Source organism: Miniopterus natalensis, chromosome 9 (genome assembly GCF_054644295.1).
Source record: "Miniopterus natalensis isolate mMinNat1 chromosome 9, mMinNat1.hap1, whole genome shotgun sequence".
In the NCBI taxonomy this organism is placed as follows: Eukaryota; Metazoa; Chordata; class Mammalia; order Chiroptera; family Miniopteridae; genus Miniopterus; species Miniopterus natalensis.
The window spans coordinates 38,036,483-38,060,200 of NC_142089.1; the positions used below are offsets into that span (position 1 = coordinate 38,036,483).

General features: G+C 36.7%; 1 protein-coding gene across 2 annotated transcripts in view; it reads left to right on the top strand.

Moving 5' to 3' along the window:
- The window catches only part of ATG4C (autophagy related 4C cysteine peptidase), a 55,795-nt gene that overhangs the window by 18,052 nt on the left and 14,025 nt on the right, over nt 1-23,718 (top strand). For both annotated transcript variants that reach the window (XM_016208495.2, XM_016208496.2), the window contains exons 4-7: nt 12,342-12,575; nt 14,039-14,369; nt 16,544-16,614; nt 19,276-19,412. In XM_016208495.2, coding sequence (XP_016063981.1) covers nt 12,342-12,575; nt 14,039-14,369; nt 16,544-16,614; nt 19,276-19,412 — 773 coding nt within the window. The remainder of the gene's footprint in view (nt 1-12,341; nt 12,576-14,038; nt 14,370-16,543; nt 16,615-19,275; nt 19,413-23,718) is intronic.

A 23,718-nucleotide genomic window follows, 5' to 3' on the forward strand; every position in this document is an offset into this window, starting at 1 on the left:
AAAATAATGCAGGAAAAAAATGTTTGATAGGGAAAATCTGACAAAGTCCAATTAAATTTAAATGTAGATACACTCTAATGCAAGTAGGGGACAAGCTATTACTTCTTCCATTAGTAACTTACAAAGCAATATGCATTGTTTTAGGCCTATATCTCATAAAGACATACTTTATATTTTTCTAGAACATCCGGTAAAAAGCACCTCTCCTTTTTATTGTGTTAAAAAATATCTTAACAACAGAAATCCAACAAATAAAAATAAATGCTTTTTTCTTATTTGCTAACTGGCTTTCCCTTCATCCACCATCATAAGATTAAAATGGAAATTAAAAAATTCATATGTAGGTCCTTGAAATTAATATATAATAGACACCAGTTTCTTAACCTGATCTTTGAAAAAGACAAACGACTGAAATTATATATGGCTAGAATGCCTTTAGCATAAGGGGGTCTGTCACTCATCCCTTGGCAACCTAGTTGTATTCACCATTGGACTGTGGTTCTAAGATTAGGCTGGCTGACTGTGTTGTCATCTAGAAATATTGTTGAGCATGAGCTATACTTTTTAGTAAGTCTCCCAGGAGATACATGAAGGGGAAGGGAAATAGAAGAAAATGTCACAGTAAGTTAAACCTATAAAAGTGTGGTTTTTCCTTAGTTAAAATGTCAATTGATTAAGCATTGTAATTTTTCTTACGCTCCATGTACTGCTTGAGTGTGATATCATGTGCAGCTCTATAGTAAACCCATTAGATACTATAACTTCCACAGATGAGATTTGAGGAATGGGTTATAAAATGCTGCCCTTGATATAGTACCTATAATCAAACCTGGTAGACACCTATTATAAATATCCTATATAATAATGTAAAAAGTTTAGAATAAGATTTTAGTGTTTTTATTTTCTTAAGTGATAAAAAGCAGCTGAGATTTTCTATTTCTACTATTCATTTACTACAATAAAATTTAATACCGTATATAATATTGAAGGAAGAGCATTTGATTGCAGTAAATGAAAGCCAATAATAAATATTTGTTCAGGAGACAGTGTGACAAAACAAATGTATTTGAGTCAGAGGCCTGTGTGCTGGGCTGCCCATTTGCTAACAAACTGGAGGGGCCAAAGGTCTCTCTGGGCCTCAGTATCCTCATCTGGAGAATAAAAGAATTTTGTTACAAGATTCTCTCATATCCAAAAAAACCAGATAAAACAACCTGAACACATTAACTCTCACTTCATGCTTAAATAAAATTATCATTATATTACTCAAGGGAGAACCTCAGAGAATACTTTTTATTCATTTCTAAATGTTACTAATTTATTTTCTAAGTTATTTAACACTCATCACCACCCTGTCTCACTCCTTGTGCCTCCCAACCCCAATTTGCCTCCAGCAGCTACACTATAAAACTTATCCCTTTAGTACAGTCACATAGCTGACTTACCACCTGTTACAAGGTATCAATTGCCTACAGGGTATCCCTCTCATAAAAAAGTAAGCTTCTCCAGGGAAGAGAGGACTCTTACTTTTCTCCTGTCTCCAGCTGCTGAGCACAGAATCTGGGACAAATTAGGAATTCAATGAGTGTTTGACAAATTACTTAATATCAGTTACAACTGCAAGGTAAATCTTACTACAGATATTAATTAGAATTTATCTGCAGTGGTATTGGAGTGGTGACAGTAAAATGTTTGAGACTCTCTAGGGTAGTGATTTTCAACTGGTGTGCTACAAGAATTTTGACAACATACAATATCTGGCTAGTCAGAGGCACTGACCTCTTTCCTTTAGGTTGCCAATAAAAAAATTACAACAGCCAACACAGCAATAGCTGCTCAGAGTGAATGCCCTGTCCTGAACCATAAATATATAGGTCATATAATAGAGTTACATCGTATTGGTCATATCGTGTAATAAAATTGCATGTGATTGGTTAATTCTTGGTACCAGAAATCCTTATATACAAGTACAGGCACCTGATTTTTAAAAAAGTCACTTTGGCGCAAAGAGGGTAGGTAAATACTATTATTATCATTCTTTTTGTAAATCAGTAAAAAACATATCCATATTTTTGTCAGATTGATAAAAAATATATATTTTGGTATACCACAGAATTAGTTTATGTGTGTCCTTAGATGAAAAAAGGTTGAAAATCACTTCCCTGGAGAATAAACTGTCCTTAACACACTGTAGAAGTATCCCTTTAGCTTTGAAATATTCATTGATTTGTAACGAGCCCAGCAATCTAGCAATGATCAAATACTGAAATAGCCTAAACTATGTTAGGACACTTCTCTTCCTTAAACAAGGCATTGAGTAACTAATCCTAGTCACTGTAAGTAGCTAAAAGAAATAGTAGCAGTTTTGAATATCATAGAATTTTTAATAAAGATTTTTTTTATTGCCCAGCTGGCATTGCTTAGTAGTTGAGCATCGACCCATGGGCCTGGAGGTCACAGTTCGATTCCCATTCAGGGCAGATGCCTGATTGTGGGCTCGATCACCAGTAGGGGGCGTGCAGGAGGCAGCCGATCCATGATTCTCATCATTGATGTTTCTCTCTCGCCCCCTCTCCCTTCCTCTCTCTAAAATCAATAAAAACATTTTAAAAGAGAGTCTGTATGATCTCTCCAAGTGCAGTGAATACTCTGATGATCACAGTATTTACACAAAGCACATAAGAGGGGGTCCACCTGTTGCTGGACACAGTGGCATGTGTGGGATTTCCTTGGATTCATGGCTGAGGCCCAGACTCTCCTTCAGTCAGCCAGAGTGCTACACTCAGAACCAACACACATTGGTGACTGCAATACCACTTTAACCCGAGATGTTCAAATGGCATTAAAGTATCTTTGCAGCTATACATAAGGTTGAACTATTTAGGCATACCAAAGTGGGAAGTATTTTTAGAGCACTGTGGAGATTGCAGTGGTAGAGAGCAGTCAGGCATCTACCAAAAGCCATTCGGGTGCCCTCCGTATCTCTGCTTTCCATGTGTTCATTAACGTGACTTCTAGTTCATGGGACCAGAAAGGTTAGTGGGAAGGAGGTTCTAGCATAAGTATCAGCTAAGATATAACAATCATGGATATGCATTCAAAATGGAGTATTTACAAAAAACATGTGACACTGGCTGGGGTCATGGGATTCCCGGCGTGGCCTCATAACTGGTCTTTGAGAAAGAACCAGGGGCGATTATTAGAGGTTGATCTCATCCCAAGCAAGGCCGTTCATATTCTTTAGAACTTTCCTCACCAGCTTTTCGAGGACTCTGTTTTTCCTCCAGAGATTTCCTTATCTTGTTATCCAGTCTTAATTCTTGGACTTCATCCTTTAACAAATATAATGAACAAAAATTTGTAGGAGCCAAAATAATGTTTTGTTTAAAAATTACCCATAAACTTACAACCATTATTATGAGTTACTTTTCTTTTACTTTTTAAAAGAAAGTTCTAATCAGTGTATAATTTATGTTTATTTTTGTTACTGACAAGTGAGCTCTACCCATTGCAGCATATTTACTGTTTAATGGCCCATAATGGCCCATCGGGTATTTTTTTTATACTTCACTTAGCCACTCCCCTATTGGGGCTTAGGTACTTACAAAGTTCTATTCTTATAATACTATAAAGAAAATCTTTATGTATATATGTTTTTAAAACAATTTTTTAAATCTCCTGAGGAAAGATCTTCAAAATAAGATGACTAAATGAAAAGGTTAGATCGTTTTCATGGTTCAATATATAATACATTAAGTTGCTTTTTAAAAAAAAGGTGGGAGCATATTAATGTATAATGCTACCAATCATACCAGTTTTAAGTCCTACCCCAGTCTTGGACACTTGGGAAAAAACTGCCTAGTGATGTGAATCAAGAACCTCACAGTGTCTGTAATTTGAGTTTGTTTGCTTACAGAGTTTGACCACAGTTAACAATTAACAATTAACAATTAACAGTGCTCTTTCCACTTCGGTGAGTTGCCTGTCATTTGTATATATTGTATGTATTGTACCCACTAGAAACCTACTGTTCTCAATTTGCATGAGGCTTTCATAAAATATTTTGTTTATAGCCTACAATAATTTTATGTATAACTTGTACTTTTTGCAAGTGACAATACTGTATCACTCTTTTATGGAATGGATTTAAGCAGCATATTTCAGAAAGACATTGATTTTAACATATTGATTTCAATATATTCCAATTAAATGGAAATGTCAGCAGTTTCTGAACCAACTGCTGTACACCTGTTTTCTTAAGGCTTCCTGCATTTACTGAACTGCTCTACCATCCTACATTGTATTCACTGTACATTGTATTAGTTTTACAGCCCATAACACAAAACATAAAGTCTAACATAAAGATTTTATCTCTCTGAGTCCACACTTTCCACCTCAGTCAGGTAATTCCTACCCAATGGCCTTGAGCCAGCCACCTCACCAGAGGGCAATAAGTACACTCTTGTGTTTCCCTGTGTACTGTCTACAACTCCCTGAACCTTCCTTCTGCTCTCTTACCCTCTGACAATCCTGACTTTGGCTTCCCAGCCACTTCTGTAGCTTCTTCTGCCTTGGTTTTCAGTCTTGCCTTGTTTTAATCTCAATCCATGTTGTAGTGACTGACTGAGATGTGACATTTCATGTAGTAAAGTACATTTTTCTTTATTTCTAAAAAGGACTTTGCTCAGTATCTTGGACTTTTAAAAACATTTCTGAGTTGTAATTTACTTCAGTTTTATTTCACATTATGTAGTATTACTGTTTTAACCCTAAAGTTTAATTACTTTAAAACACTAAAAAAGGGGCTGCACAGACAGGCATGGCTCAGCGGTTGAGCATTGACCTAGGATCCAGGAGATCTCGGTTCGATTCCCAGTCTGGCACATGCCCAGGTTGTGGACTCAGTCCCCAGTCGGGGGCCTGCAGGAGGCAGTTGATCAATGACGACTCTCTCATCATTGATGTTTCTCTCTCTCTCCCTTCCTCTCTCTGAAATCAATAAAGATACATTAAAAAAAAGAGGGGCTGAGTAAAAGGTAGTATCCTCAAAGCTGATCATATGTTACATCATTGTATAAATTCTATTTTTAGGTACCACATAGCTGTACCTTACATTTCTGCTCTATCAAATTTCACTTTTCAAATCTTAAACAACTCAATTTATACCACTTAGAACCTGTCTTCTCACATGTAAAACAGATGTAATTCCTATACTACCTAATTCAAGACATTTTGAGGATCAAACGAAATGCAAGAGCAATCTTTATACTATATATAAAGCACACACACACACAAAAGACAAAAGAAAGCTTTCACAAATTAACGCAGAAGGAAAATGTGAACACTTAGCATTGTATTGGAAATTGTATGACATGTCCACTTATTACCTATTCCCAAATACCATCTTAGGTAAATATACTCTGGCTACCCAGTAAAGAGGAGGGAATAATAGTCACACAATTAGTAAGAAGTTCTCTCCATGCAATTTAATAAAAAGCAGATACATATTTCTCCTGCTCCTGTCATGTGGATTACTATACATCCTCTCCTTTTTAAATGTAATTTATCCTGGAGATCACCACATAGTTGTAAAGTAATATCTTAATTCTTTTTTATAGCTCCATAGTTCTCTACTGTGTGGATGTACCAGTTTATTTTACTAGTCTTTTTTTTAAAATTTAATATATCTTTATTGATTTCAGAGAGAGGAAGGGAGAGGGAGAGAGAGCGAGCGAAACATCAATGATGAGAGTCACTGATCTGCTGCCTCCTGCACACCCCCGACTGGGGATGGAGCCCACAACCCAGGCATGTGCCCTGACCGGGAATCAAACCCCAATCTCCTGGATCCTAGGTCAATGCTCAACTGCTGAGCCATGCCCGACTGGGCTATTTTACTAGTCTTTTACTGGACATGAGTTACTTCTATTACCTTTCTCTTGAAAATAATGCAACAAAAACTTTGGGAATGTGTGGTTTTATATTTGTGGGGTATGTTTTTGGGAAAAATTCCTCGAAGTAGGAATTTCTTGATTAATAAATCTGCATTGTTGTGAGTTTAAGCAAAGGTTCCCTTTATGGGAACCTTGTATTTCCATCAGCAATATATGAACATAACTGTTTTTTTGCAGCCTTACCAAAGAATTAAGTGTCAGGTTTATGGATCTTATCCCAATAGGAGAGAAATTACAGTATAGTTTTATTTGCATTTCTCTTATCTATGAAGACAAATTTAAAGGTAATCTGCATTTCTCTTTCTGTGACTTGTCTATTCATATATCTGTTACCACATTTAGGTTCATTTAATTTCTTATATCAGCCTATTTTAGGCCCTTATTGTTTTTTTGTTCAAGCCACTGTTGGCTCTGACCTGAACTACTGTACCAGCCTTCTACCTGCTCTCCCTGCTTCCACCCTATTCTCACACGGTAGCCTTTCTCTTTTTCTAGAATTAGCATCATTTCTCTGCATATAATCCTCCAGTGGTTTCCCATTACATATATTTTGTCAAGGCTCCCTAGGCATACAAGCTGTTAATCCACAGTATTCCTCTGGCATCCCTTTCACTCCGCTGCAGCCATCCCTGTGTCCTTTTTGCCTTTGCCTGCACTCAGCATGTTTTCATCTGAGGGACTCTGTGTAGAAGCCTCTCCTCCCTCATCCTCACATGTCTCCCTCTCATTTCTAGGACTGCTCAGTGTCACTGAGGAGAGCAGCTGTCTTTAGCAAACCTGATTTTCTTGATTTGTTCACGTGTGGCCTGCCCCTGAGCGCTTCTAGATTGTAAGGACCTGAGTTAGGGTAGGGGCTTTGTCTTACATATCACTGTTTGTCCTGCATCTGGAATGGTGCTCAATAAACATCTGTTTCAGTGTACCCCAAATGAGTTAGATTCTCCCAATTTTCCTATAACTTCTAAGATTTTATCTAATATCTTTTTAATTTAAATTTTTTATTGTTAACACTATTGCAGATGTTCCCCATTTCCCTCTCCCTTTGCCCAGCCCCCACCCCATCAGAGATTATCCCACGTAATATTACCAATTCCTTCCCTACTTCTTAGGGGGAGGGGGAGAAAGGAGTAACCTTTGGCCAGAAAATTAGGAAAGCTCATAAGTCCATAACATAAAAGGTTGTATGAAAAGTTGATGAGCAATAATAAAGTTGGATAACAGGACTTTAGTGTCTTTATGTGTTACTGATACTACCATCAGTTATATTAGATACACTGATAGATAAAGGCGAGGTAGTAGAAAACTCCTTTTAAGTTTATCTGAAATCTATACGAGGTTCTTAGGAATAGCTCTTTGAAATGACTTAAAAGAAATCATGTTGTAGTCTTGCAGAAGAACATGGCAGAGGATCATTCACAGATACTTTTGTGTAACCAAATAATTCAGTTCTCCGTTGTAGAAAAGCCGAAATGTTTTGCATTTAAGTAGGTATTTCTTAGTTTCCAGGGTAACTGATATAAAATTATCTGAAATAAAGACATTAAAAGCAAACTTTCAATGTGCTTGTACTTTATATTTTAGTGTTATGACCTTGTTTCTATGGAAACTTTATAATAAGCAAATGCTGAAATTGAGATTTCTTATATCACTTTATTGAATGCCTCCCAAACATTAAAAACAAATTGAAATGAAAGTTTTACTGTCATGTTGAACATAAAAAAGTAAAGCCTGTACTGACAAACTCTATTTATTAACTCTTCTGACTTAACACCCTTTATCATAGCTCTATGCTTCATGCTAGTAGCCTCCCCTGCTTGCGCACCAGCTTCTCCTAAAGGTCCTCTGTCCAGGGCATTCTCAGCTGCAATTAAAAGTCATCAGAACAATCTCTTTAATATATACCAACTTGTTTACCTGGTAAATTCATGCTATTTCATGGAGGTGTTGCATCTGAGTTGTATACAATAATTTTGAATGGAAATAATCAAAACTGGAATAAGTGCAGATAGACCCCTTTTATGGAAAAATTGTAAAATATGAGCTGCCTTCTAAAGAGTTTTTTAAGCACTACAGGAACTGAATTTAGCATATCTATCAGCTCAATGCCAGCTTCTCTTCAATAGCTGTTACACAGTCATTTGAGACCTCTGTCTCGGTTTCTTCATCAGCAATAGAGGGAGAATATACATGAGCCTTATTTGCAGTTAGAAGGGCCAAATGAGATATACATGAAAGTAAGTTGTAAGTTGTTAATTTTAAAAGAATTATATAAAAGGTCCTATTTTGGTTTCTAACATTATTATCTACTAACACTACCCATCTACTAACTGCTTTGTAAAATCACTCAGGGGCTTACCGTACAGGACCAAGCAGAGCCCAAGTTTTTACAAATAATTATTTGCTTTTCGTTTAAAGGCACACTTAATTCACATAATTTGTTCCCTTTTTTCACAGCATTTGAATATTCTGAAAAAAGCGTACTTCCCAGTTACAAAGCCACGTTCCATCTGGGTGAATCCACAGGCTTAATTATTCTAACTTTTAATGAAATGAAGGGCTTAACTAAAGTTTAAATACAGTAAGAGCTATAAGACATTTCCTCTGTGAAACAATTAAATAATCTCTGGCATTTAAATGACACAAATGGACAAATGGGGCTTTAACATCTTTATGACAGATTGTTTTCTACTTCAAAGAACACAGTCTTCATTAGTCATGTTGTTACCCAGAATTATTTTAATGAAACATTTCCTCTTTTTCCTCTCTCCTCCCCCTCTATTCCCCCTCCTCTCCCCTAACCCCTCAGTTATTTGAACTTTAGAACTTTTACCTCAATATTCTTAAAGTTGAACAGGATTCTATTGGCAGCAGGGGAGAGGAGGGAGAGGGAGCCATGGAGATAAACATTCTCGTGGAGGATCTGGCATCTTAATACCCAAAACTTTATATTACAAATTAAAGTTGAAATTTGTTTTCTTTTTTCTTTTTTAAACTTTTGACCAACAGTCTCATGAACCACAACGCCTCTCTTTTAGAACAGTCAAAGTGAAGGGGAAGTCTGTTAAGTCACTGAAGTAAAACTAAAAACATATTTGTGTAAAAATGGAAATTTTAAACTAATTAGAACTCCTTTGGGTAAAAAACAAGCAAAGAAACAAAAAACTATTCTCTGTAGTGCTGGCAGTCACATTTCACATTGGATCAGTTATTTTATGTTTTCTTTCCCACAACATTCTTTCCTTCTGTGTTCAGGTTATAGTGGAAGGAGTAAGGCAACTTCTGTCCAGGAAACTGAAAGCAGCTCACTTAACGCCATATGGACTTTCCTTGTCAGTCTCTATATTGAATGAATAGATAAAATAAATACTCCAATGTTGGGGTATTAAAGTTCTCATTGAGAAAGGACGGAAATATACCCAAAAGGCTTCATAAAGTCTCACAAGACGTTAAATAGAGCTATAAACAGGAATGGCTGAGGACTGGAGGGTCTCAGGCTGGTTTGAAAAATGAAAATAGGGGAAAGAACTGGGCTTTCAGGTAGTAAAGAGAGAAAGAAACTGGCTAGACACGAGGGGGAAAGAAGGCCTGGGGACACCAGGCATAGCCAGCATTGGTCCCTGCTGTTCAGTCCTGGGAAAGTCAGCTCCAGGCAAGGAGGAGCCCAAGGACAGTGGCTCCCTCCCAGGGGACCCAGGGGACAACAAAGTCCAGAGGTACTCCTGAGAGTAGATAGTGCTCACCACCTCCTTACCCCTGGGCATCTCTGGGTTGCTGGTGTGCTGCAGATGTTGTTGCTCACCAGCTCTGGGGATCAACTTGTTAGGCTCCAGGGCAGCAGGTGATGGTGCTACTGCCACCATGTTTCCTGCCACCACCTCATAAATACCAAACTCATAGTGTGGCTCTACTGGCCAGGGTCTGGCCCAGCTTGGGGCTGACACTGGGCTTCAGGAAACAAGTCAGTTTGTTCCCCATGGTGTACTTTCACTCCTTGCGTCTGTCACCGCTGCTCATCCCCCATGCCCCAAACCAGGCATGGCTGGCATGGGTAGCCCTCAGGGTTTCGCTGTTAAAGCAGGCACAAACTTGCTCCCCGATTGCCTGGCTATTTGGCTGCAGGGCCCCAGAAGCGCTCAGGGCCAGCCCTACCCTCTCTGCTGAATTGCTACTACATCCCTTTAGCTGATTAGTCTGTGAGGGTGGCAACCAGCCAAACATTTAAAAGAGATGGGGAACGGATAAGTGCTGAGAACTATAGCCGCTTTGGGAAGAGAGCACAGCCAAAGCTGCTCCTCCTCTGCAGCCACCTTCACCTGAAGGCTGTTCTCCTGGCTGGCACCCATCAACCAGAACATGTTCTGTGGTCACCTGGTTGCGAGGGACCAATCACACCCAGCGTGCTCTTTATGTGCCCGCCTCACAGAGAAGGTATATGATTTCCATTGCCCCACCCCACCACTGCTCTCCCTGTCCCCCCTAGTTCGATGTGCGCTAGGCTCAGTTTTCCACTCATCACTGGCTGCCTGGAGCTTTCTGGTCTTTTGGGAAGTGTGATGGGCATTTGTTAAAGCAAACAAACCTTTGGTTAGCAACTCAGTTTCATGGGGACTGACAGCTGATTGGTTTGGTGTATTGCTCACTGAACTAAGTTACACCTTAATTGTTGATCATTTTTGTAACTAAATGCTCCTCTGCCTTTCAAAAATTGTTTTTACCTGCATCTTGACCATAGCAACCCCTCGGGCTCTGGTCCTACTCTCAATAAAGAGCTATGACAGTGTGTCTAAAATGAGAGTAAAGGGTACATTACTCCTCCACTTCCTCATTGGTAAAATTGGGACCAATTTAGGAAATGCAAGGATTCACTAAATTGCGTTTCTCGCCTCCGTTTCTCCCTTCCATGGCAGGAGTTTCCAGCTTTTCCTTTTTCAACAACAACAACGCTTAAGGCATGATTTTCTCATATGAAATAGAGAACCACAAAGTGGGGTACCACTGTGTTGATTCGATGAAGATGATGATGATAGTTAACATTTGGCAGACACTTGCTATGCCCCCAAACTTGTTTCAAGTGAGGTATTTAAGAAGTAGAGTAACTTTCCTAAGGTCACATGATTGTTTAGGGGTGGGGCCAGGATTTGGTCCCAGATCATGTGGATCCCCGCAGGCACTTTATCACGGATTAGCAAAAAATAAAGGTAGAAGTAAAATATGGGAGGTAAGGACGTTATACCAGGATTTTAAAGGAAGAACAGTTGTTTTTTTATGTGGATTTTAAATATATTTTTTGCCATTCAACATTAAGTCTCTCCTATGTGTCAGGCACTGTCTGTGTGAAACACTCCTTTCAATGAGCTCAGGCAGATGAGAAAACAAAGGCTTAGTCTAACTGTCTGAGTTTCCAATGTTGGCCGGTGCTTACACCTGGGACTCAGACCTAGATATACCTGACTTTAAAGTAGATGCTGAATTGAATTTTATCCTGGAAATATAGACCAAATGAATAATGTGAAGTCAGATGGTTTGTAGTGAGGTCACTCTGGACAATAAGGCAGATTAAAAAACACACGATGAGACCAATTAAGATACTCTGTTCATCTGGAAGAGAAATGGGGGTGCGTACTAAAGGCAGTGGCAGTGACTGGAATGACAGAAGAGGATTCTTAAGACCTCTCTGGGAGTAATCAAGGAATGTTAGTTCATTTTTAGCACTAGTGTTTTATAAATTATTGGGAAAACAGTGACCATAGTTTTCCCATAGAAATTGTATTAGAGGTAATCAATTTGAAAAAGCTTTTAAAAATGATACATGTGGGTTGTAACAATTAAAAACATTATACTTCCACACAAAGGGATAACTATATATTTAAGAATTTTACAGTTTTTACTCTTTATCTTGGTTTTGATTTTATAATTTGAGTTAAGTATTCATGACAATGAATACAGTGTGCACATTTTATTTGATTTTAAGAACTAGTTTAAACACATTTTTACATATTGACAATCATGGTATTTTTATTGCAGATCTCATTTTAGAGAGCACTAATATCTATATCCTGAGCCAAATGAGGCAAAAAGAAAAGCTATTATTATATTATCCCTTCATAAAAGGGTTGATTGTATTTGGACTATAGGATATCATTATTAACAATGGTATTACTGATAATATCTTACATTAGTGCTGGAGTGTACAAAACAGTCAGCGTTCATTCGCATTTGATTTTCATAACAGTCTGATTAGGCTGAATAAGGTTTATCTTCATTTAAACAGAAAAAAGATTGAGAAAAATTGTGGCGTACCCTATAGCATATGGACAATAATGGAGTATGCGTTATTGACATCTCTTAGCATATATTTAGACTATAGTTTATATTTTTATTTTGTAGATGAAAATAAACTGTTACCTACAAGACCAGGATATACAATAGAAGATCATGTAATTGCGGGAAATGTAGAAGAATTTCGTAAAGATTTTATTTCAAGAATATGGCTGACCTACAGGGAAGAATTTCCTCAAATAGAAGGCTCATCTTTGACAACAGACTGTGGCTGGGGCTGTACATTACGAACTGGCCAGATGCTATTGGCTCAAGGACTCATACTACACTTTCTTGGTAGAGGTAAATCAAATCTCTGCTTTTTTTTGGTTTTTGTTTTTTAAATTTGAACTCCAGCTTTCAAACCACATAAAATTCCCTTAGGTTGATTTCCTGACTCCCTAATGTCTTCTAAAGTTGAAACTAATCTAACATATTGCATCTTTATTGAATTGGGTCAGGTATGACTTATACGTAAACTTTCATGATTCCCTTTTCAAAAATACAGGTTAAACATACCTATTATTCTTGGCTACCACCATTAATTAAGTAAGTGCAATTTTTAGTAGCCTTTTTTCAGTGTGGTTATTATTTATTTCTTTTCGATTGAACTCTCTGGATTGTCTCCAGTAAATCCTGGACAGGTCAATAGCAGTGACTTTGAGCAGATGGTTAATATTTTTACATTATTTAAATCATAACAAATTTTACACTGCTTTATTTTCTCTCTACATATCAATAATGCTTTAAAATTATTTTTATTTTTATAAATATGATTGTAATCAGTTAAATGATTCGGCATATTCTTAATAAGATTATCATGCTTAGTCTTTTAGACTCTCAAAAATGTCATTGATACCTAACATACATATATCTTTTTTTTTTCTAGTGTGCCACCTTCTTTACCATTCCTTAGTCCATTTTTTATAATGTGTACATTTGTAGGAGGATTTTAGTCTACCATTTTAGGCTATCATATCTGGTTACTAAGTGCTGTCATTTTTTGTTAGTTTTTCTGAATGCATGGCAAATATTTAGTAACCTTTCTATAGGAATTATTGATGAGATCAGAGAGAATGTTTATTCAAAAGTGGTGTGGGTAATGCAAGGAAGAAGAATTTTTAAACTCTGGGATGATTTATTTGTAGTCTTGTGAAATCAGGGGCAAGAGTTGGAATATTTTTCATAGTCTTGACTAGGTCTCTGAATCTAGGACTCATTTTATTAACTTGAAATCACATCTATGTTTGGGGACAGTCTTGTTATTAAAAACAGTGCAGTTGTGGAAATAGTTGACTTTTTTGAGATCTCTAATCTTTAGTGACTTCATTTATTGTAACTTTTCATTTACTGGAGAATTGATATTACTCCTTAAACAATGATTACATTATTCTGAGAGGGTTATATGGGGGAAAAATATTTGGGGGAAAAAATTTAAAATTTCCATGGTCAGACTTCTCTTTTAACATACAATCAAAACAAAATCTGCTTTCTGAAGTTACTTTCTCACAGATACTCTGAATGTTAGTGAATGTGTTTATTGTGCCTTTGGGTGGCCAAGACTGGATGTCTGATAAGCAGTACTGGTAATGGAATACAAAAGTCTTTATTCCATCTCAGCACTGTCAAAGAAAAGAAAAAAAAGCATATCCAGAATTGTCTCTGTATAACCCATATGAATTTAAATGCTGCATACTTATTTTAGTAGAATTGTTAAAGTCTAACTATTTAAAAGATCTGAACACCTTGCTTTGGAACTACTGTAGCTTGGACCTGGCCTGATGCTTTGAACATTGAAAATTCAGACTCTGAATCATGGACTTCCCACACTGTAAAAAAATTTACTGCATCATTTGAAGCATCGCTGTCAGGGGAAAGAGAACTCAAAACCCCAACAATTTCTCTGAAGGAAACAGTTGGGAGGTACTCTGATGATCATGAAATGCGAAACGAAATTTATCACAGGAAAATCATCTCTTGGTTTGGTGATTCCCCCTTGGCTCTCTTTGGCCTACATCAACTAATAGAATATGGAAAGAAGGCTGGGAAAAAGGCTGGAGATTGGTATGGACCAGCTGTGGTTGCTCACATTTTAAGGTAAAATTGTTTTACAATCTTTCATATTATGGTAGAGGTCCTCAGGCTCAGAGATACTGATTTTTGCAGTGTATATATGTAACTGGAACTTTAAAGTCTAACTGTATGAGAATATTCATAAAGGAGCTTTTATTTCCAACATTTTGCAACTCTAGTTACATTTAATTTAATGACAGAGTTTTCTTCTTTTGCTCATAGGTATAGATATCTAAGGTCTCTTTCTAACCAGGTTTTCATTAGACTACCTTATTGAATTGTTCTAAAAACTAACAACTCTTTCAACCTTGGAACATGCATAACATTACAGTTGTTTTTTTAATAGTATAACCTGGGGCTGTAATGTACTGCTAACATAATGAAATGTCAAGAACCAAAATGGATGTTTTCAGCATTTCTTTGCACACATCAAATTCTTGTGAATTGTAAATGTGTGGGACTATTAATATTCTAATTATATCATAGTAAAAGTAGAGCGTCTGTGACAGAATAGTTAGAAAAAACAGTCAAAAGTCAAATTTCACTATACCTCATGTTTTTATATGCCACTTATTTGGATACTACTTAAATTTTTTAAAAAATTTTCTTATTTGTTGTATATCCCATTATTATTATAGACAATTGTGAATAGGTCATCCAAGCATAGTATGTTGTAGTAAATTTATTCCATTTAGAATCATATATAAATTTGAAATTATTACCAAATTTTTTGCATATTATATTAAATTGCTTTTATATTTTAAAGGCCAGATGCTTACAGTTGAAAAAGTATTTACATAATGTTATTAAATGGATTGTTAATAATAATATCAAGTTCAGCTTGTTATGACATTTATAAAAGCATAATCATAAAAGGATAGCTTCTGTTCGTCAAGATACAGAAACTTTTTCTGTAAAAGGCCTGATAGTAAATATTTTAGTCTTTGTAGGCCCTATAAGGGCTCTATTGCCCATTTTTCTGTTCTTTCTTTCTTTCTAAAAGCAGGCCTTTAAACTGTACAAACCATTCTTACCAAAGAAACAGGCCACAGGTCATACTGGGCCTGCGGGTCATAGTTTGCTGATCCTTAGTCTCTGTTAACACATACAAACATGCATAATAAGGCATGTTAAGTTAAAAATTATAAAGATACAATTAAATAACATATTTAAATGTCTACAACTTGTGTAATTTCCTTTTACAAGATATTGTGATTTTTAAAAAATATTGTCCACCTTTTTAAAAAAAAAATGTTTTTATTAATTTTAGAGAGGAAGGCAGAGGGAGAGAGAGAAGCATCGATGGGAGAGAGAGAAGCATCTATGGGAGAGGGAAACATCTGTCAGCTGCCTCCTGCTGCATGCCCCCTATTGGGGATGGAGCTGCACCCACAACCTGAGCAGGCACCCTGACTGGGAATCAAACCAGCAATAATGCTCAGCCAGCTGAGCCACACTCGCCAGGGCTATATTGCACACCTTTGAGAACATCACAGTCAGAAATATTTTTCAATTTGCAGTTTTACTTATAGAATTCTAAGACTTGAAATTAGGAAATTCATTTGTTCAGGTCATAAAGGTTTTTGAATGAAGGGGAAAAAGTCATGCTATTGTTTAAAGAAAAGAAAAAGACTTTCATAGGTGTACCAGAGGACAATCTAACGGTGATTCACTGCTAGTCAGTAATGTAAGTTAATATGAAGCAAACCTCGAAGCATATTGTGATGTCATTGGTTAGCAAATGTTTAATGTTCTTTGAGTAATTTAGTGTACTGTTCAACTTTGAAAAAATTGACCTGATTTTTTTTTTTTAATCCTTACCTGAGGATACTGTTTTCATAACTTTTCAGAGAAAGTGGAATGACGGGGGAGGGGGGGAACAGGACGGGACATTGATGTGAGAGAGAGACATCGATTGGTTGCCTCCCGCACATGCCCCTACTGGGGCTGGGGAGCGAGCCTGTAACCAAGGCACGTGCCCTGACCGGGAGTCGAACCAACGATCGCTTGGATTCTAGGTCGATGCTCAACCGCTGAGCCACGCCAGCCGGGCCAGATGATCATTTTGAAAGGAGACGCTATAGGTTAAATTAGAATGTCAGGAAAATGATGGGTTTCTTTCCTCTGAAATTAAATCTTCAGTTACCAACTGGAAGCAGTAGTTAGGCTTTTAAAGTATGATGCTTGTTATTTCTTAGAAAAGCAGTTGAAGAAGCAAGACACCCTGATTTACAAGGAATAACTATTTATGTTGCACAGGATTGCACAGGTAAGGAATGTATATAATTTAAATTTTCATCTGTTCACTTGGTCAGACTTTTTCATATGTGTTTAGCTTATCCCAATTATATTCTAAATGATTGTGAAGGTAGGGACCATGTCTTACACATTTTTGTTTCTATATAACACCCTACTCATAGTAGGCACTTATTAAATATTCCTTAATATACTATGTATTCTTAGTTGTAATATTAAAATAAGCTGTGAAAGAAAATTTCGATATTTAAAATGACTACCTTAAAAAAGCTAGATGGTAAAATTTAACATAGGTATGGGTATGTTTCAAGGACGGAAATTTCTTCATTTGGACATGTTTTGCAGTAGTGCCTCAGTACATCATCTGATAATGATGCAGCTATTGTCCAGAATTTTGCCTTGTTTTTTTGTTTTGGGTTTTCTATTAAAGCAAGGCTATCTTGATAACTAACTAGCGCTTATAGTGTGGAAAGAACGGTAACCAAATACCATTTGTACTTTGTTTGGTCTTTTGTAAAGGTTAATTTTATTTTTTAATTAAAAAAAAAATTTATTGATTTATTTACTGTGGCATTTTTGTAGCTCTGGTTTAGACCAGTGGTTTTTAACTCATGTGCCGCAAGAATTTTTAAAACATGCAACACCTGACTGTTTAGTCAGGGGCAGTCACCTCTTTTCCCTTAGATTGTCAAATAAAAAATTACAACAGCCAATATAACAATAGCCATCCAGTGTGAATGAATCAAAATTAATACCTTTTTTTTTTTAGATTAGCTAAAAATATATTTTTTGGTGTGCTGCAGAATTTTAGTAATTAGTTTTCATGTGCCATGAGATGAAAGAGGTTGAAAATCGCTTGTTTAGACTGACTGTAGGAAATAGGGAAGCTTGTGTACAGAGAATCTGATAGCTCATAGTCTAAATTTAGAATTTAAAGGGAAGAACTGGGGCACAAGAGTCAGAATTTGTTAATCAGTTAACTGGAAGGGGAGCAGAGTTTGGCTAAACTGACAGGGAGTGTGGATGGAAAGTAAGTTTTTAATAAAACTATTTTATGTTGAACAAAACAAAATTAAGTTTTGTCTGTATTTGCTTCCACCTAATTCTTTCATTTTCTCAAATTACTCCACTTAGGCTCTCCCATCCCTCATTCCACCAAAACTGCCTTTATCAATAATTTAATCTTGCTAAATCCAGTGGTCACTTCTCGGCCCTCACGTCACGCGGCCTGCTGGGAGCAGCTGACACAGCCGGCCACTTCCTCCTTTGCTGTGTAACATTTTGTTTACTTAGTTTCCAGAACATTACTCTTCAGGTTCCCTCTCTCTCCTTGTCCACTCCTTCAGTCTCCTTTGCTGGCTTTTCCTGATCGCCCCGATCTCTGAAGTTATTGGTGTGCTCAGCCTTTAGACTCCATCTCTTTTTCTGGATTTGAATTCACCCAGCCTCATGGCTTTACAGTAAGTGCCATCTGTCTGCTGTCAGTACCCAAATTTATAGGTCCACCCTGGGCCTCTCCCCAAATCCGGGCTTTTATGTCCGTAACTGCCAGCTCACCCTCCCTGCTTGCGTGTCTAATGGACGTGTCAAACTTAGCGTGTCTAAAACTGATTTCCCAGTCCCCCCTCTTATATTTTCCCCTCCTACGGTCTTCTGTGTCTCTGTAAATGGCAGCTCTCTTACTGTTTGCTTACACCAAAACCCTTCACATCTCCTGTGACCCCTTTGCTTCTCACACCTTACATCCAATGAATTAGGGAGCTCTTTATCTTCATCCTGATCCGCCTCCACATGACCATCCTGTGACCGTCCCGTCTTCATAATTACTGCCTTTGTTCCAGCCGTCATCATCTCTTGCTGAGCTGCAGCAGTGGCTCTCTAGCTGTTCCCTGTGCTTCAGCCCTTGCCCTACAGTCTGTTGTCAACACATGAAGCAGACTGGTGAAGTGTAAGTCGGAGCAGGACTTTCCTTTCCTAAAAAACTCTTTAGTGTCTTCCCATCTCACTTCACTTAAAAACTGAAGTCTTTACAATGGCCTTTAAGAGTTCATGCAATCTTGTCTTCACTCTCTCCTAATCTGTCACTTTATCTCCTTACCTCATTTCTGCTCCAGGGCTCCTTGGCCATTTCCCTTCAGAGGCTCTGGCCTCTGATTCCTGGGATATGATATGCTAGCTGTGCTTCTGCCCTAAGGCATTTACACTTTTTTCTTTCTACCTGGAATGCTCTTCTCCCAGGTATCTGTATTACTGGGTTTCTTACTTTATGTCTTGACTTAAATATTAGTTTCTCATAAGACATTGCCTGTCACCTGATTTTAAATTGTCCCTGCCCCTAGCATTTCCTGTCATCTTTTGCCCTTTGTTTTTCTTTGAAGCACCCATCACCATTTGACACATGTTATATTTTATTTACTTATTGCCCATTTCCCCATATTTGAGTGTATGCTCTCCGAAGACAGGGATTTTTCTCATTTGCTCACTACTGAAGCCCCAGTGCCATACAGTAGCTACTCAATAAGTATCTATTGAATGCATATACGAGGTAGGTATGTTTAACTTGTTGAGACCTTGATAGTGATGTCAGAGGTCAAATGACTGGCCAGTGTGGGGGAAAGTGGGGAAAAAATGTTTCTGAGAACATTTAATACATATTCATTGTGTTTTTTTTCAGTTTACAGTTCAGACGTAATTGATACACAGTGTGCTTCCATGGCTTCTGGTAATGCAGATGACAAAGCTGTTATTATTCTGGTTCCTGTTAGACTTGGTGGAGAAAGAACCAACATTGACTACTTGGAGTTTATAAAGGTAGGCAATGAGAGCTCATTTTTTTAAAGGCAGTGTTAGCTCATCTGAAAAATACAAAAGATTTACAATGTTTTTTTTCTATTAAATGGGTAGTGATGATTTTGTACTTGTAGATTATAAAGTTCGATATTAGAGATTTTAAAAAAAAGATTATAATTGATTTTTAGAGAGAGAGGAAGGGAGAGGGAGAGAGAGAAACATCAATGTGTGAAACATCCGCTGCCTCCTGCACGCCCCCTACTGGGGATCAAGCCCGCAACCCAGGCATGTGCCCTGACCAGGAATATATATGGCAACTTTTAAGTGCATGGAATGGTGCCTAACCAATGGCCACACCGGCCAGGGCTGACATTAGAAATTATAAATTTCAGTATTATAAGATCACATGTGATTTGAAGAATGCAGTGTTCTATGACAAAATGAAAAGCCTTTTAATCTGTGTAGCTAATCAAGGAGACACAAATGCAACAAAAATCATAACCTGTAATATGTCTGTATTTCCCATTATCGTTATTTGTGGGGTTTTTGGTTTTTAAAAATATATATCTTTATTGATTTCAGAGAGAGGAAGGGAGAGGGAGAGAGAGAGATAGAAACATCAATGTTGAGAGAGTCATTGATCGGCTGCCTAGCCCACAACCCAGGCATGTGCCCTGAACGGGAATCGAACCCCGATCTCCTGGATCCTAGGTCAATGCTCAACCGCTGAGCCACACCCGGCTGGGCATTATTTGTGGTTTTTAAAAGTGTGTACATTTATTAATTCATAAAACCCACATTAAACTATGTCAAGTGATTATTGAAACAAACTGACTTTTCTATTATGGCTGCATTATCTATTAATTTGTTTCCTATGTCACCATGAGGTCAATAAGAAGTTAGGATGATTATTTGTATATACAGAAATGATGAAAATAGTATGGGGAGAGGTTCCAACTTTGTTTTCTTCATGTTAACCAGTTAAAAATCTGTTGTATTTCAGAACACAAAATTCTTTTTTCCTAAAGAACCTAATTATGTTACCTCATTTGGGGCACGAATATATTCAGTTGTCATAAAACTTTAACTTTTGAAATACTTAGTTTCTGGTCAATAATATAATATAGTATTTATATTATTTTCATAGTTTTAATAAACTTTCTTATTTTTTAAGAGCAGAGATGAAGATTCCGTTTTGAATGGAGTGTTAAGGGATATAGTGATCTTGAAATAAAGTCTAGGTTTTTGTTTTATGATTCAGTAACAATTTTTCCCCCACATGAAGCATTAATCCCATATTGTAGTCCCTATGTATCTGGTGGAAAATGTATACTCAGGTTAAATAGTACTGATTTTAAAAATCTAGAACAGTTCTTTTCAGTATGTGGTATATGGAAGTCTTCTAGCTGGTATATTGGCTTTTCCTAACAGTTACTACATTTTTGTAAGCACACTTGTTACTAATAACACCAATATATTAATAACATATGAATCCTTTAGATAGAAATGGGGCCTGGGTTCTTTAGTAGAGCTATTGGTAGAACGTGCAAAGTTATGAACCATTTCACCTAGAGAGTCCATTGAGGGTTTTGAGACTTGGGGCATCTTGTCATGTCTCAGTAGGTTCCAACCAATTCTGAACTGGATTCCCTCCCCTTTTTCTACTACCATGAAAAGATTAGGAACTGAGCCAGCCTTGGAACTGACTTCTTTAGCCAAAACCCCATTGTGGTGGAGTGGGCTGCAGATGGCTTCGAGGCATGTTAAATCTGGCGAGGGCTTTGCTATTTGGTGGCATTGATAGTATCTATCAGATGGTGGGACTGCCTCATGCTCCCTAGTGATTCATTGGAGCCTGACTTGTGGTGAAACGAACCGTGGTCAGCATATAGGAGTTGCTCAACAAGTATTTGTTAACTCTCATATTTGTATAACACTTTCAGAACATATTGATCTTGTTTGCCCTCACAATAGCTAGGAACTGGATTGTCTTTATAAAACAGAAAAGACAGAAGTTAAGTGATATGTTCAAGCTCAGATAGCAAATTGGTTCACAGACTAGACCTTTGGTTGTTTTTCATATTTTTCCATATAGTCTGCTAAAGTGGGAGAGCAGTGACTATTGAAACATTTTAATTTTTCCTTCATCTCTACCCATCCCTTCCCCCCCTTTTTCCTGTCCCTCTGCTTCCTTCCCCTCCTTCATTAGCAGTTGTATTTTTCCCTTTGAAACCATTCTATACTATGTTCTCTCAAATTCACTGTTCAGTTGTGTTTTTCAACATTTCAGAGATGGTACCTTGTCCTTTATCATTCCGCGAGGAGAAAGGAATTTGGGGTGGTACTTTGTCAGCCCTTACACAGGAAGTTTGTTTGTTTGTTTATTTGTTTATTTGTTTTTAAGGGATACAGAATGAGGAAAATCCTGTATGTTCTTTCTTCAGCAAGATAAATTAGGACTTTCCTTATTGACTGACGACTTCAGTCTTTTTTATTGTTCCATGGATATAGCTCAATAATTTCTCACCACTAGATAAATGTGAAGAAGTTTTCTTTAGGAACAGAAAAGTGTTTCAAGTTTCCAAAAATACAGCCTCTTATATGCAGTGGTGTTCTCGCTCCCAGTCTGCTCCTGAGTGTTTATTGCTGTATCTGCTCGAGTCTGTTGTAAAGGAAATATAGATGCCAGGAACCAGAGTCTTTCTCCCATTACTTGGACTCATTCTTCTGAAGAAAATCAGTAATGATTTTTTCTTGGCTATGAGGGACTTAAAATTTTCACTTCCTCATGGGCCCCTATGTCATAAGCATTATGTTTCAGCTGATCAGGTAACCTCAAGTTAAAGAAAGACACTATTTGTGTTAGGACTTTTATTTAGGGGGAAAGCAGTAGATTCATTAATGATAAATACTATTATTGTCTAGTGGTTTGTTTGTTTTTTGGTATAATTTCATCTTAACTTATTTTTTAGTTAGCTCTAAAATTTTAATCTAATATGCCTTCTCTATTTCATTTAATTTTTTTACAGTTGCAGTTCTCCTTTCCAAAAAAACCCCTCTATATTTTTCATAAGACTGAAAGAGTTATTTATAACAGTAAGAACCTGAAAACAATTTAAATATTCATAATGGGGGTTTTAAAGCACATTTTGTTATTTTCATAAAATAGAATATTTTATAGTCATTAACTATAATATAGGCCTATATTTATTGACAGGAAATAATATTTATGATGTAATGAGTGACAGAAGTTACAAGTATACATTATATAATGCCACATATATAAAATTGTATTTGTAAGTCTATCTGTGAATATAGGTAATATAGATAATGAAGAAGTTTTCCCCCAAAATGTTAATTATGATGAACTCTGAGTGTTGGGGTTTTGGGAAATTTTTACTGCATGTGTTTTTATTACAATGACCACGTATTTTTAAGAAAATAATTGAGCTTAAAAAAATACTATCATTTGATTACTTATTAAAGAAAAAAAAGCATTTGTTTATATATTCTTTATTTTTATATCTTCTAGATTTCAAAACATCCTCTCATTTATGAGAAGGAAAGTTTAATTATTGTTTAATACTTTGGTGTTTTTTTTTTTAAATAACATACACTTTATCACTGTTAGTGTTTCCTAACAATATATGCTAAAATTAGTGCAGGATCTATTGACAAGGCATGAATTGATCCCACTGGACATATTTTTTAACTGAGCCTACTGGAATTTTTTTTTTTTTTTAGGTATAGGGTTATTTGGCCCACCTTAAATAGAGTTCTGCTTAGACTAGATGCTGAGGGGCATACCAAATAATTTATTGAGGTATCTCTGGTATTTTACAATTAGTGAAATAAATTGGCTTTAAATACAGTAGTAATTATTATTTTCCTTGGATTAAAACATTTTCATTAGTCCTTATATTTATTCCAAATAAAGTAGCATAAAAAAATCTTTCAAGTAAATGCCATTGATTAGAAAATGGTTGTTAGTTTGGGTGGGATTCTAAGATTCTGGGTTCAATGAAAACAGTAACAACGTCTAAGGAATATTTCTAGCCTTTCAAAAAGTCTGACCAAAATACATTGATTACAATAAGGTTGTGCCAGCAATGAAAGGGCCTGGTGTTTTGATTTTAGCAGGAAATTTTATTGTCTTTATGTGGTAACGTTGTCTATCTCTATAGTTGGCACACAGTTGTTGTTTGATGTTGAGTGACATGTTGGTCAGAATAATTGATTTAGTCATGTTAATGTTGAGTGAGTTAAAGACGAGGGAAGATAGTTCAGTAGACAGAGTGATTTCAGGACAATGTAGTAAAAGTAAAAC